General features: G+C 35.3%; 1 protein-coding gene across 2 annotated transcripts in view; it reads right to left on the reverse strand.

Moving 5' to 3' along the window:
• The window catches only part of ULK2 (unc-51 like autophagy activating kinase 2), a 102,492-nt gene that overhangs the window by 60,876 nt on the left and 26,182 nt on the right, over positions 1-15,434 (reverse strand). For both annotated transcript variants that reach the window (XM_081270356.1, XM_081270357.1), the window contains exons 9-13: positions 14,631-14,689; positions 12,617-12,699; positions 10,812-10,859; positions 10,435-10,523; positions 4,833-5,004 (exon numbers count right to left, since the gene is read on the reverse strand). In XM_081270356.1, the coding sequence (XP_081126482.1) occupies positions 4,833-5,004; positions 10,435-10,523; positions 10,812-10,859; positions 12,617-12,699; positions 14,631-14,689 (451 nt within the window). The remainder of the gene's footprint in view (positions 1-4,832; positions 5,005-10,434; positions 10,524-10,811; positions 10,860-12,616; positions 12,700-14,630; positions 14,690-15,434) is intronic.

Genomic DNA, 15,434 nt, shown 5'->3' on the forward strand with positions numbered 1-15,434 from the left:
ATTGTGTATAAATGCCACATTTTTTTATCCATTCGTCTATTGAAGGGCATCTGGGTTGGTTCCACAGTCTTGCTATTGTGAATTGTGCTGCTATGAACATCGATGTAGCAGTGTCCCTGTAGCATGCTCTTTTTAGGTCTTTAGGGAATAGACCCAGAAGGGGAATAGCTGGGTCAAATGGTGGTTCCATTCCCAGCTTTCCAAGAAATCTCCATACTGCTTTCCAAATTGGCTGCACCAATTTGCAGTCCCACCAACAATGTACAAGTGTACCCATTTCCCCGCATCCTCGCCAGCACTTGTTGTTGTTGGATTTCTTAATGGCTGCCAATCTTACTGGAGTGAGATGGTATCTTAGGGTGGTTTTGATTTGCATTTCTCTGACTGCTAGAGATGGTGAGCATTTTTTCATGTACTTGTTGATTGATTGTATGCCCTCCTCTGAGAAGTGTCTGTTCAGTCCTTGGCCCATTTGTTGATTGGGTTATTTGTTATCTTATTGTCTAATTTTTTGAGTTCTTTATATACTCTGGATATTAGGGCTCTATCTGAAGTGTGAGGAGTAAAGATTTGTTCCCATGATGTAGGCTCCCTATTTACCTCTCTGTTTCTTTTGCTGAGAAAAAACTTTTTATTTTGAGTAAGTCCCATTTGTTGATTCTAGATATTAACTCTTGTGCTATGGGTGTCCTATTGAGGAATTTGGAGCCCGACCCCACAGTATGTAGGTCGTAGCCAACATTTTCTTCTATCAGATGCCGTGTCTATGATTTGATATCAAGCTCCTTGATCCATTTTGAGTTAACTTTTGTGCATGGCGAGAGAAAGGGATTCAGTTTCATTTTGTTGCATATGGATTTCCAGTTTTCCCAGCACCATTTGTTGAAGATGCTATCCTTCCTCCATTGCATGCTTTTAGCCCCTTTATCAAATATAAGAAAGTTGTAGTTTTGTGGGTTGGTTTCTGTGTCCTCTATTCTGTACCATTGGTCCACCCGCCTGTTTTGGTACCAGTATCATGCTGTTTTTGTTACTATTGCTCTGTAGTATAGTTTGAAGTCTGGTATCGCTATACCACCTGATTCACACTTCCTGCTTAGCATTGTTTTTGCTATTCTGGGTCTTTTATTTTTCCATATGAATTTCATGATTGCTTTCTCTATTTCTACAAGAAATGCCGTTGGGATTTTGATTGGCATTGCATTAAACCTATAGAGAACTTTTGGTAATATCGCCATTTTGATGATGTTAGTTCTGCCTATTCATGAACAGGGTATATTTTTCCATCTTCTAAGATCTTCTTCAATTTCTCTCTTTAGGGTTCTGTAGTTTTCATTGTACAAGTCTTTCACCTCTTTTGTTAGGTTGATTCCCAAGTATTTTATTATTTTTGAGGATATTGTGAATGGAGTGGTTGACCTCATTTCCATTTCAGAGGATTTGTCGCTGATATACAGGAATGCCTTTGATTTATGCGTGTTGATTTTATATCCTGCCACTTTGCTGAATTCATTTATTAGCTCTAATAGTTTCTTTGTAGACCCTTTTGGGTCTGCTAGGTATAGAATCATGTCATCTGCAAATAGTGATAATTTAAGTTCTTCCTTTCCTATTTTCATGCCTTTAATTTCTTTCGTCTGTCTAATTGCTCTGGCCAGTGTTTCAAGAACTATGTTGAATAGAAGTGGTGAGAGAGGGCATCCCTGTCTTGTTCCAGATTTTAGAGGGAATGCCTTCAATTTTTCTCCATTCAGAATGATGCTAGCCTGAGGCTTAGCATAGATTGCTTTTACAATGTTGAGGTATGTTCCTGTTATCCCTAGTTTTTCTAGAGTTTTGAACATAAAGGGATGCTGTACTTTGTCGAATGCTTTTTCCGCATCTATCGAGATGATCATATGGTTCTTATTTTTAAGTCTACTGATGTGGTGAATAACATTTATTGATTTCCGTATATTGAACCATCCTTGCATCCCAGGGATGAATCCTACTTGATCATGGTGCACAATTTTTTTGATGTGTTTTTGTATTCAATTCGCCAGAATTTTATTGAGGATTTTTGCATCTAGGTTCATTAGAGATATAGGTCTGTAGTTTTCTTTCTTTGAAGTGTCTTTGTCTGGTTTAGGAATCAGGGTGATGTTGGCCTCGTAGAATGAATTTGGAAGTTCTCCCTCTTTTTCTATTTCCTGAAATAGCTTGAAAAGTATTCGTATTGGTTCCTCTTTAAAGGTTTTGTAAAACTCTGCTGTGTACCCATCTGGTCCTGGGCTTTTCTTAGTTGGTAATCTTTTGATGGTTTCTTCTATTTCCTCAATTGATATTGGTCTGTTTAGGTTGTCTATATCCTCCTGACTCAATCTGGGCAGATCATATGACTTAAGAAATTTATCGATGCCTTCACTATCTTCTATTTTATTGGAGTATAAGGATTCAAAATAATTTCTGATTATCTTCTGTATTTCTGAAGTGTCTGTTGTGATATTGCCTTTTTCATCCTGTATGCTAGTAATTTGAGTTCTCTCTCTTCTTCTCTTCGTTAGCATGGCTAGGGGTCTGTCGATCTTATTTATTTTTTCAAAGAACCAACTTTTAGTTTTATCAATTTTTTCAATTGTTTCTTTTGTTTCGATTTCATTAATTTCAGCTCTGATTTTAATTATTTCTTGCCTTCTACTTCTTTTGCTGTTGTTTTGCTCTTCTTTTTCTAGGATTTTGAGATGAAGTATGAGATCATTTATTTGTTGGTTTTTTCTTTTTTTAAGGAATGAACTCCAAGCAACGAATTTTCCTCTTAGAACTGCTTTCAATGTGTCCCATAGACTCCGATATGTTGTGTCTGTGTTTTCATTTATCTCTAAGAATTTTTTAATTTCCTCCTTGATGTCTTCTATAACCCATTGATCATTCAGTAACCTATTGTTCATTCTCCAAGTGATGCATGATTTTTCCTTCCTTCTTTTATCGTTGATTTTCAGTTTCATTCCATTATGATTAGATAAGATGCATGGTATTATCTCTACTCCTTTATATTGTCTAAGAGTTGCCCTGTGACATAATATATGATCTAGAATACCATTCTAACATTGGAACAGTAGGATAAAGACCACTGGTACAATTTGCTTGTACCAATATTTTATAGAGTTGGAAGTTGTCTCCATCTAGTGTATCTACTTAGAAGAAATTCTGGCACATGTATACAAGGACACCTATTAGAGTAGAATTTAAACAGTGAAATGGCAGAAATAATCTAATATAAATCAGTAGGGAAATGGGCAATCTGGGCTTTAGTTGTGCTATAAGATTCAAATATGAGGGCTGGGGATGTGGCTCAAGCGGTAGCGCGCTAGCCTGGCATGCGTGCGGCCCGGGTTAGATCCTCAGCACCACATACCAACAAAGATGTTGTGTCCGCCGAGAACTAAAAAATAATAAATATTAAAAAAAAAAAAAAAAAAAGATTCAAATATGAACAAAACACAAACAGTATGTATCCAGATCTATAATAAAAACAGGAAAAAGCAAACTAGAGAAGTAAGCATTCTATAAACCATTTACTTAAAACTATGAAAAGATTAAAATACTATCTATTATATATGAATACATATTAAAGGAAAAAATATCTATAGGAAGAATATCTGTCTAGAAAAAATAGAAAGAAGAAAATGTGAATGTTCCTATAGAATTTTTATACCTTTAGGGAAAACATTTAAAACAAATATGGCAAAATGTTGACATGTATAAAAAGCAGCATAGGGGGCTGGGGTTGTGGCTCAGCCACAGAATGTTCGTCTAGCATCTGTGAGGCACTGGGTTCAATCCTTAGCATTACATACAAATAAATAAAATAAAGGTATTGTGTTCAACTACAACTAAAAAGTAAATATTTTTTTAAAAAGCAGCATAGCATGGGGGAGGTAACTTGAGTATTATTTTCTGTTTAAAATATTTCATAATTTTAAAAGTTTTTTTAAATTTTTGTAAAGAAATCAAACCACTGTAGTGAATGATTTTTAAGGGTAACTTATGATTCTCACAGCTCTGACTATAAATTGTACATACACTTGCTGTGGTCCATGTTTTCCCTCCCTGGGTAATAAAATCCTTAAGTTAATCTGGGGATTTTGACCTTTGCAATGATGAACCAACACCTGGCAATACCTATGAAATAAGTATTTGACAAACAACTAAATAAACCTCTTCATGCAAACTTCTGCATATAGTTAGTACTTAGTACTACTCAACTGCTAAAGGAATCAGATCTTCTAGCTTCTCTGATCTATTCTTTCATACTCAAATCATGGTTTTCATCTAATACTTTTGTCTAATTTCTCTCTCTTATAGATTTTCTGGTACACTTTACTATTCCAAAGAACACTGGCTATACTTAGTTATAGTATAAATCTGCATTCTAGTTCCTTTATAAAAAAATTCTTTCTATATATTTATGAAGCTTGTTCCTGAACTTATTCCTGAATATATTTCCTAAAAGACTCCAATCTTAGGTTTTGTTCTTAAATGAGTTATCCCTTTAATTCCTTCCCTTAAAGTTAATTTTACTTATTATGATGGTTTCTCTCTTTTTTTCTGTTTGGATACAAAATTTGAGATAATTTCTTATAAAACTTTCATGTAACTTCAGCATCCAAAATTGTTTTATAGATGACTGAACAGATCTTAGAAAGGCAAGTGAGTAATTCTAAGAACTCAAACAACTAAATAAAATGCCCATTTGACAAGGTGTCTTACACAAGAAAGTGTGATACACAGGTTAAAAAATGCTAATTTGGCAAATTAAGAAATATAATGTGTACAAGTAGAAAAATTCTCACATGAGTGGTCTGACGAGATGTTGTGTGGTACCAAAACAAAGTCATCCGTGTCACAAGAAGAGTTCTTGCTACTAGTACTGGCAGAATCTTTAGACACTTGTAGATAGTTGGGAGGACCCAATGGTGGGGAGGATAAGTTTTCTTCCTGAATATGCTGCATATCTGGAAGGGACTAAAATTAACAACATAAAATTAAAACTGGCCTAATAATCAAATGCAAGTCAGAACAGCCATTAGACTAACGAATTTTTTTTTTTTTTCATGAAATGGGGCACAAAGTTGAATTCAACCTAACATTAAAAAAAAAAAAAAAAAAATCTCTCTGGAAAGTTTTTCTTTTAGAAAAGCACAGTTTAGAAGTATTGCCATAAAGACTTCTAAATATTTTCCAAAAATGATACTTAAAAATACAACTTATCACATGTACCTATCTATCTGCCTCTTGTGAAGCCTTCGAGGTGAATTTTTAATCACTGAAATATCTTCTGCCCAAGCTTGTGGCCCAGCAAAGCAGATACTCAGTAACTATTCACTTAATAACACAAAATGTCCAGGGATTTTAAATTAATCACATCTTGCAAACAAAAACAAGTTCTAAATCTACCGTGAAGAAAACATTATAAGCAGGAAGTGAAAGACTAACATATTATGTAAGATAAAATAGATAAGTCAATAAGGGTAACTATGTTAGACTAGAAATTCATTTACACTCACAGAAAAAAATATAGGAAAACTTTACAGGTGTGGGTGTGTTACTTTTGTTTGTATTTTGTTATGAGGTGAGGTAGTTTGTGGAAGACAGGTCAGGAAGAGAAGAAAAGCAAAGAAATCTATTTAAGCAAATACTTAGGTATCACTAGCTATGTACTTTTCAGCAATTGCCTCAATCAAGTTCTCTCGTGATAGCTCTGAATGTCTTGATTATACAATGGTTTTCTAAAAAATTGAATTTGCACTACATCATGCTGTTAACATCAAGCTTTAAATGCCCAATTTACTCCTGCTGCTCCTCTGAATATCACCATGCAATGAAATCAGTCTCAAAGCACCTTATTACTTCCTTTTCTGTATGTGACATACGTAAAATCTTTTTGAAGACTTTATATCTGAAGGTAATAAGAAAAGGCAAGAGGAGTTCAAAGCTTTCCACTTGTTATCTAACTCCAGCCTTATTCTGAACTCCCTTTTGCATCTAACTAAACAAAACCTCAGATGGTTAAGTAATTTTCCTGAGACCGTATAACTAAAAGGCAGTTGAGATGTGATTGCAAGTATCAAACTCCACAATTTCTTGACAGTGGGTTAAGCAAGAACTTTCTCAATTTCTTTCCCTGCTATTAATGAAAGTATCTACATCTACAAATGGTCCTCTCATTTCTCATCTTCACATAAGAGATGCTTCCCTTTTATTCAAAACTAATCTTTCCACCTGGTCTTGCTCCTCATTCCACCACCCATACTAACTCCCCAAGGACACAGATCAGCTCCTGACATTTTCACCCTCTCTGTTGATTCTGGCTTTTTGTACCTCTACACATAAATATGTTTAACTTTCTCACATCTCAAATGCAAGTCCCCAAGGAGAGCTAGAGTTCCTTCAGTGGTTCACATTTCTATCACTTATTATATGGAGGGTTCCTGTCTATTATACCATCTTTTTGCTAATTCATTCATTAAAAACTCAGCTCAAACAATACTCTCTTTAGACAAGCCCTCCTGAATCCTCAGTCTGATTATAATGCCCCTAATCCTTATTCCCACCTTTCCTTTTGTTGTTATTGTTGTTGTTGTTTTGTGTGTGTGTGTGTGTGTGTGTGTGTGTGTGAGAGAGAGAGAGAGAGAGAGAGAGAGAGAGAGAGAGAGAGAGAGAGAGAAAGGGGGGAGAGAGAAAGATAGATAAATAGACACAGGGAATTGAACCTGGGACCACACTTACCACTTACGCTAGGCAAGTACTCTATCATATGCTACAGCCCCAGCCCTCTGTTTTTCTTAACGATATTTCTTGAAGTTATATTTACTGACTCAAATTCCTTAACGCTTATATATCCCTTAATCTACCATAATCCATTTTTTGTCTTCAACTCTCCAATAAAACTGTCTTTATTAAGCTTACAAATACTGTCAATACTTCACCACAAAAGTACTTAACGTTCTTCCCCCTCACCTCACGGCCCCGTTCTTATTTTTCCTCCTACTTCATGGAGACCCCTCCTTTGTCTCTATTTATTTATTTATTTATTTTTACTTGGTGCTGAGGATCAAACCCAGTGCCTCATCCATGCGAGGCAAGAGCTCTACCACTGAGCTACAGCCACAGCCCTCTTTGTCTTTTTTGTGAGTACATTTTCTCATCTGTCTCTTGAAAACCAGAAGAAAAATACAGAACTTCTCAGGGCTCTCCCACCCTTCAGTCCTTACTTTGTATCTTTATCCTACTGACTAGTCTCTCCCCAACTTCAACTATCAAGTACTTCACATGGTGCTGGTGTGACTATTTTAAATTCTAACAAATTTAAATGCAAGTCCCCAAGGAGAGCTAGAGTTCCTTCAGTGGTTCACAGTTCTATCACTTCTTATATGGGGGGGGGGGGGGGGTTCCTGTCTATTATACCATCTTTTTGCTAACTCATTCATTAAAAACTCAGCTCAAACAATACTCTCTTTAGATAAGCCCTCCTGAATCCTCAGTCTGATTATGATGCCCCTAATCCTTATTCCCACAGGCAATTGAGGTTTATATACCTCAATTGCCTGTGGGAATAAGGAATTGGGAATTGGACCTAGGGTCTCATGCATGCTAGGCAAGTGCTCTGCCACTGAGCAATGTCCCTAGTTTTTTTTTTTTTATTTATCTATTTTATCTATCTATCTATCTATCTATCTATCTATCTATTCATTGGTGGTACTGGGGACTGAACCCAGAGGCACTCTACCACTGAGCTACATCCCCTTTCATTTTTTGAGACAGGGTCTCACTAAGTTGCTCAGGCTGGCCTCCAATCTATGGTCCTCCTGCCTCAGCTTCTCAAATAGCTAGGATTACAGGCATGTACAGTATGCCTAGCCCCTTGCTCTGTATGTATATACTATGTATGTATGTAAATGCATTTATACATATAATTTTTATATGTATAATTTACACATACACATGACTGACTTACCTACCTACTGTCACCCAATTAAATTTTTTTAAAAACCCTTAATGGTGGTGGTTATATGTGAAAAGGGCCTACCCCATAGTAATTTTAAGTTTTATTATAAAGTATATATTTGACACAATGTGATACATAATATGGAAAGCAAATTAATTAATTAAATAAACAAACAAACAAAAAAAAAACCTGCAAGCAAAGGTTAACCAGACCTAGTTCCACAGGAGAACATCCAGACTCAGTTCTCTAAATGGCCAGCTCAAAGTTACCAGTGAGAAAGTAGTGGGGCCAGGATGAGGCCAGTCCACCAGGCTCCAGATAAAGTTTTGTATGTCAATACACTTCCTCTACCTTTCTCCCTGACAAGCTCCAAATCCAGAGTAGCTTTTTTTGTTTTTCTTGTGTTTTTCAAATATTCCAGACTGACATAGGAAATATACAAAGTTCTTTCTCCTCTCTTAATTTTTCACCTTCACAGGAATATAAAGTAAGTCTTACTAATATATCCACTTTTGGTTTGGATTTACAGGGTTCTACAAGAAAGGTTTTTGCCAGTTTCAAGATTTGTCTGTTAGCAATAGGTTACTTTCCCATCTCCTTTAACTAGGAACTACTAGATTTCGCTGAAAAATAATAACAGCTGTCATCACTGCTTGAGTACTTACTGTGTACTATATACTGTAGTAAGGGCTTAAGCCTGTTTATCCTTAAAGAATCCTATTAAGGAAGTAAATCATACTCGTTTCACATACGAGGAGGGCTCAGAGAAATTAAGGTCCTTGTCCTAGTTACTATGCCAAGTAGGAACTCCCAAACTCCATGCTCTTAAACCTGAGTTGTCTCAACTGTCTAACCACAAAATTACTTCCTTTTATGGCTTCTCCACCATTCTGCCAACAGAATTCAAGAAATTCATGTCTGTCAGGCTAACCTGAAAAATATTCACAATAGCTGACACAGAGCCTTGGACCTTCAGCTGTGTAAAAGTCTCAAGGTCACAGGCTGCAACACAGATTTGGGGGAAGGGTCAATTAAAAAAAAAAAAAGAACATAAGAGAGCTAAGTAGAACCCTAGGAGAGGCTAGAGTTGTAGCTCAGTAGTAGAGCATTTGCCTAGCACATGTGAGGCACTGGTTTGATCCTCAGCAACACAGAAAAATAAATAAGTAAAATAAAGGTGTTATGTCCAGCTACAACTAAAAATATTTTTAAAAAATAAAATAACACCCTAGGAGAGTACAGTAAGAAGTGGTGACAGCATACAGCATACCACAGGGACATAGCCACAACAATGTTTATAGAAGCACAATTCACAATAGCTAAACTGTGGAGTCAACCCAGATGCCCTTCAGTGAATGAATGGATTAAAAAAAATGTGGCATAAATACACAATGGAATATTACTCAGCAATAAAAAAGAATAAAATCATGGCATTTGCAAGTAAATGGATGGTGTTGGAGAAGATAATGCTAAGTGAAGTTAGCCAATCCCAAAAAAACAATGTTTTTTCTGATATAAGGAGGCTGACTCATAGTGGGGCAGAGAGGGGGTTGCATGGGAGGAATAGATGAATTCTAGTTAGGGCAGAAGGGAGGGAGGGAAAGGGATTGGGCAGGGGATTAGCAAGGATGGTGGAATGTGATGACATCATTATCCAAAGTACATGTATGAAGACACGAATTGTTGTCAACACACTTTATATACAACCAGAGATATGAAAAATTGTGCTCTATATGTGTAGTAAGAATTGTGATGCATTCTGTCATATATATATATATATATATATATATATATATATATGTATATGTATATGTATATGTGTAATAAGAGTTGTAATGCATTCTGCTGTCATTTTTTTTAAATCAATAAAAATAAATATATAAGAAGTGGTGACCAGAGTAATCAGAAGTCCTGAGGATCAGGAGAAAGTACTTAAACTGGAGGGAACAGAGTCATGGAAGAAATGGCTTGGGAACTTCAGAAGAAGAAAAGAGGTTTGAGAAGAAACTTTAAGGGGTCAGTAATCACAATCAAATCAATAAAAATATGACTCCAAAGTCACTACTCCACACTAGAAATCCTATATAATCCCAACATTTATAGTATGCAGGTAAAACAAATATTTATTGCTTATTCACCTGTAATGGGTAGTCTTTGTTTGCAAGTATCATCACCAAAATCCTATAGAGTATAAAAAGGTGGTAGTACTGTGCTCAGTGTTCAGAGGAAATGGCCCAGAGAGGTAATATTTTTTGCTGAAGCTACACAGTGAAGAAAGGAAAGAGGTTCAAAAATAGGTCCACTTGATCCAACTCTAACACTTTCTCTTAAACTTCAGCTTAATTAGTAAACACTAATAAAAAAAAGAGCCTCCAGAGCAAGCTCCATTTGTGAATAAATGCAACAGCACTAATTCTGGAATTATTTCTAATAAAATGGGAACTTACTGGTGGAGAAGCAAAGCGACAAGACGGAGAGCTGCCACAGGAGTTTCCAGGGACAGAACCAGCATACACAGGCACTGGGACTGGGCAAGCTGGGGAATAAACACAGCCAAAGAGCTATATCATACTATAGTACATTACAAGCCCTGCCTAATAGAATAAGCTGTCAAAATTACTACATCTTTGTGTTAATCAAAAATTTGCATTCAACTACTTACTTAATTAGTAAGCTGCCATGGAGGCAACTAAAAATTACTAGATCTTTTTCAACTTGGATATGGATAGAAAAACAACTGCTATTTTGTAATATAAAATACTAATTTTTTTATTAGCTTACATTCACTCTTTAAGTAAAAAATGAAAAAACAAAGAGTACTCACATTTTTTTACTGGAACCTGCTCTAGAAAAGGATGGCTAAAAAATGCTTCTGCAAGGAAAAATGAGAATATAATCTTTAAACAGACATTAATCAATGATAGCACAAAGGAGACAGGCAAGAAGGAATGGAATTATGCTGGAGCCAAAAAGTGATACTAAACAGTAATCTGAATCCACAAAAAGAAATGAAGAATACCAAGAATGATAGATATACAGATTTTTCACTATTTTTTTCTTTCTTCCCTTAACTTCTGAAAAAGACATAAAACTATATAAAGCAATAGCTATAATACCACACTGTTGAGATTATAACATAGATGTGACATATGTGACAATTACAGAATAAAGGGAGGAAGGAATGGAGCAATATCAGAAAAACAAAGTTTTATTATTTACTGGGATTCAGCTAGTATTTATATGAAATAGACTATGCTAACTTACGATGCATACTGTAATCGCTAAAGCAACCATGAGTCAACAGCATTCAAAAAAAGAATCAATAAAGGAACTTAAACGCTATACTAGAAATCAATCTGTTTAATATTCTACACCATCAGCTGACAACTCTCAAAAATAAACCCCTAATCTTTCCTCCGTAATTCAAGTGGCTTCTGACAGCTGCACTTAGATATCTAATGATTATCTTAAATGTGACATATCCAGCTGGAACCCCTCTTCTGGTCCCCATAGTCTTGCCCTATCCATAATCTTCCCTAACTCTGTAACTAACAACTCCACCCTTAGAGCTGCTCTGGCCAAAATCCTCAGAGTTGTTGCTGAATATTTTCTTTGTTTCACACCCCACATTCAAACTATCAGTAAACACTGTTGCCTTTGCCATCAGAAAAACTCAGAACCCAGCTTCTTCTCACAACCTCCACTGCTATTATACCAGCCTAAGCTCCATTTTGTCTCACTTGGGTAACCAAGAATGTCCTGAAGAGTCTCCCAGCCTCTGACCTTCTCCTCATACACAGTCCATGCTTAAGAAGCAGCCAGATTTATCCTTTTAAAAACATTAGTCAGATCAATTTCCCTCAACTCAAAACCTTCCAATGGCTCCGTCGTCTTTAGCCGCTTTCTAGTTGTTCCTCAAGCTTCCATGCATGCTCTCTACTCTGAAACTTTGAACGGGCTATTCACTCTGCCTGAACAGCTCTTCCCATACCTATCCTCATAGCTCACACTCATTTCAAGTTGATCAAATCATTTAAATGCCACTTTCTCAGTAAAGACCTTACTTCTGACCTTAAAATTTCAATCCTCTATCCCTATTATTCTCATAGTACCTTGTACCTTCTAATATAGTATGCAATTATAGTTTATAATTTGTTTGTCTCCCCCCCCAATAGAATATATTCTAATGAGGACAGGAATTTTCTTTGTTTATCTCAGTACCTAGATTATAATAAGGACTCAATAAATATCTACAAAATTAGTGAAAGAAAATAAAGAGGGGCAGAATAATAAAATGATAAAAAAAGAAAATTTAAATTAACTGTAATTTGCAGAATACAACAGACACTAGTATGGCAGTATGTAAAAACGTGGATGTGTAACCGATGTGATTCTGCAATCTGTATACCGGGTAAAAATGGGAGTTCATAACCCACTTGAATCAAATGTATGAAACATGATATGTCAAGAGCTTTGTAATGTTTTGAACAACTAATAAAAAAAAGAGAAAATAAATAAATTAATTAACTGTAATTTTCTTCTGACATCTTTATAGTATCAACTTTCAATCTCTTCAGAATACATAAAAGTAAAATTAGAAAGCACACAAAATTTGAAACTATTACTTACCAAAATCCATTCTGTCTTTTTGGTTTCTCTGAAGCAAACCCAAAAGGAGATTAGCCAAATAAGGTGATGTTTCTCTTGGAATACTGGGGAAAAGGAAAAAAACAACCTAAGTGGTAAGTTTATTTATATTAAATACATTATTTTTGCCTTCATTATGGCAAATATGGAAAATGTATATGCAGTTTCACAAATACAAAAAGACTACAGCAAAGCATAATATTTTGGTGGGAGAGGGTAGAGCATTACAATAGCCCTTAAAAAACAACATCAATTGTGACTATTATTGTTATTGGTTTAGAGAATTTACAATTTACAAGAATAAAGCACTCCAGAAGCACAACACAAACATCTCCGAGTTTTTAAAACAACTTGCACAAATAGTTACTATGAAGCTCTCTATTAGAAAAAGAGCCACATCCAGTTTTGTCTGGAAAGGGGCAGAGCTTAAATAAGTACAAGTAAGAATATAATATCTTTGGGGCTGGGGTTGGGGCTCAGCGATAGAGTGCTCGCCTAGCACATGCGAGGCCCTGGGTTCGATCCTCAGCACCACATAAAAATAAATAAATAAAGATATTGTGCCCAATTAAAAAATATTTTTTTAAAAAAAGAATATAATTCTTTAATATGAAAATGGCAAAGCAATGGAAAAATGAGTAACAGTAATATAGCAATAATGAAATAAAAACCACAAAAGAATATTAAGGCAAATTAAAAAAAAAGACAGCTAGCTTTGCTGGGGGTATAATTCAGAGGTAGAGCACTTGCCTAGCTTGCAAGGAGCTCTGGGTTCAATACCCAACATCAAAAGGAGAAGAAAACAGCCAATTTCACTAATGAAGAGAATAATGCAAATTAAATTAATATCTACTTGGTCCTACTCCATTTATGAGGCATCAAGTCTGGAAATTCAACATTACATGTTGGTAAAAATGTGAGGAAAGGGGCTGGGGCTGGGGCTCAGTGGCAGTGGGCTTGCCTAGCACGTGTAAGGCACTGGGTTTGATCCTTAGCACCACATAAAAAAAAAATAAACAAAATAAAGGCATGATATCCAGCTACAACTACAAAAAAATTTTTTTTACTAATTTCAAAAAATGTGAGGAAAAAAAGCTTACATGGCTATTTCATCTGGGACAGCCTATTTGGAAAGCATACCTTTCAGTCCAATAATTCTATTTCTAGGAATCCATCCTAAAGAAATGCACAATGATATTGTGTACATACAAGTGCACACCACACACACACACACACACACACACACACATTCACTAAAGCGTGCTTGTAGCAACCAAAAAATGAAAACAAGGACCTGATTAAATAAAATATGGAACACCTAACTATAGGACTCTAGATTGCCATTCAAAAGGATGCAGTATCTCTCTATATACTATCATTGAATGTATATACTAATGTATATAGTAAGAAATACTAAAGTTAAGTTTCAGAACAATTCATAAAATACAGTGCAACTTGTCTTGAACTATATGTGTATGTGTAAACATACTCATAAATGAGCAAACATGTATAAAAAAACTCCCACATGAAAGATTCGGAAAGACTCAGAGCAAACTCTTGTTAATCCTACAGAACAGGGCAAAGCATAGACAGGAATTTACTTTCTACTTTATGCACATTTATTCTTTCTGCCTCCCCACAAAGAACACATTTAAAACTTCTGTAATTTTTTATCTTAAATTTACTTTATATTTAAAAAACAAAAAATAAAATGGTCCAGCACTATACAAGTACCTCCACTGTGTTAGCAATTTTCTAATTTCCTGCCATAACATCACTGTCAGTTGAAAAAACACTCACAGAAATACATAAAACACCTAAGGTTCAAATAAATAACACAATGCTCACAAAGAGTAAAATTCTACATAAAACACCTAGGGTTCAAATAAATAACACAATGCTCACAAAGAGTAAAATTCTACATAAAACACCTAGGGTTCAAATAAATAACACAATGCTCACAAAGAGTAAAACTCAGTGTAATCTAAATACATACCTAGGCATTAAGCTCCTGTTTTTTTCATAAAACATCCTTAGGTCTTGAGGACTATTGGCCTGTTAAAAGAAAGAAGGGTGGAGAGCTTAGTTTCCTGACAAAAGTGGTGATGTGGGAGGGGATTGTAGAACTTCCAAATCATATGATCAATATTTGTATTCTTGAGAACTAGAATTTTAACTTGAAAGCCTTGAATTGCTGAAGGATTAGTCATTAAGGAACTGTGCAAATTCTACACAAGGATATACTGTACCTTTTCTAAAGACAAACTGTTAAAGTTAAGAATTGTTATTCTAGGGCTGGGAATGAAACTCTGGAATTACACCTGCCTAGCATGTGCAGTGTCCTAGGTTAGATTCCCAGCACTCCAAAACAAACAAGCAAACAAAAAAATCTACTATTCTGGAGGTTACATGGTCTAACCAAAAGGTGAATTATTATTGTGTAAAATAGAAGTGTATTTAACTTAGGACCTTCAAAGAATTCAAGGAAAGGAACTAAGTATATTGGCACTATCCAATCTCTCCATAGGAATAAATAGTATCCTTATAGCAAGAGCTGCAGAATTAGTGAAACTGACTCTATATACAAATTAGATTGGAAAATTAGAAATTATTAACCTGGTTTCACTGATTTTGTTTAAAACATTTTGGGCAAATAATTTCACTTTGTTCCAAGTTTTCAGATTTAAAAAAATCTTCGTAACTAAGAAATTATAACATCACAATATGAACCCAACAGAATTCATCATAATTATTATCTGTAAGGCCACTTCTTTACAGGATGGTAGGGAAAAAGAAGAAA

This window comes from Spermophilus citellus (genome assembly GCF_964194105.1).
Source record: "Spermophilus citellus genome assembly, chromosome: 17".
Taxonomy (NCBI): domain Eukaryota; kingdom Metazoa; phylum Chordata; class Mammalia; order Rodentia; family Sciuridae; genus Spermophilus; species Spermophilus citellus.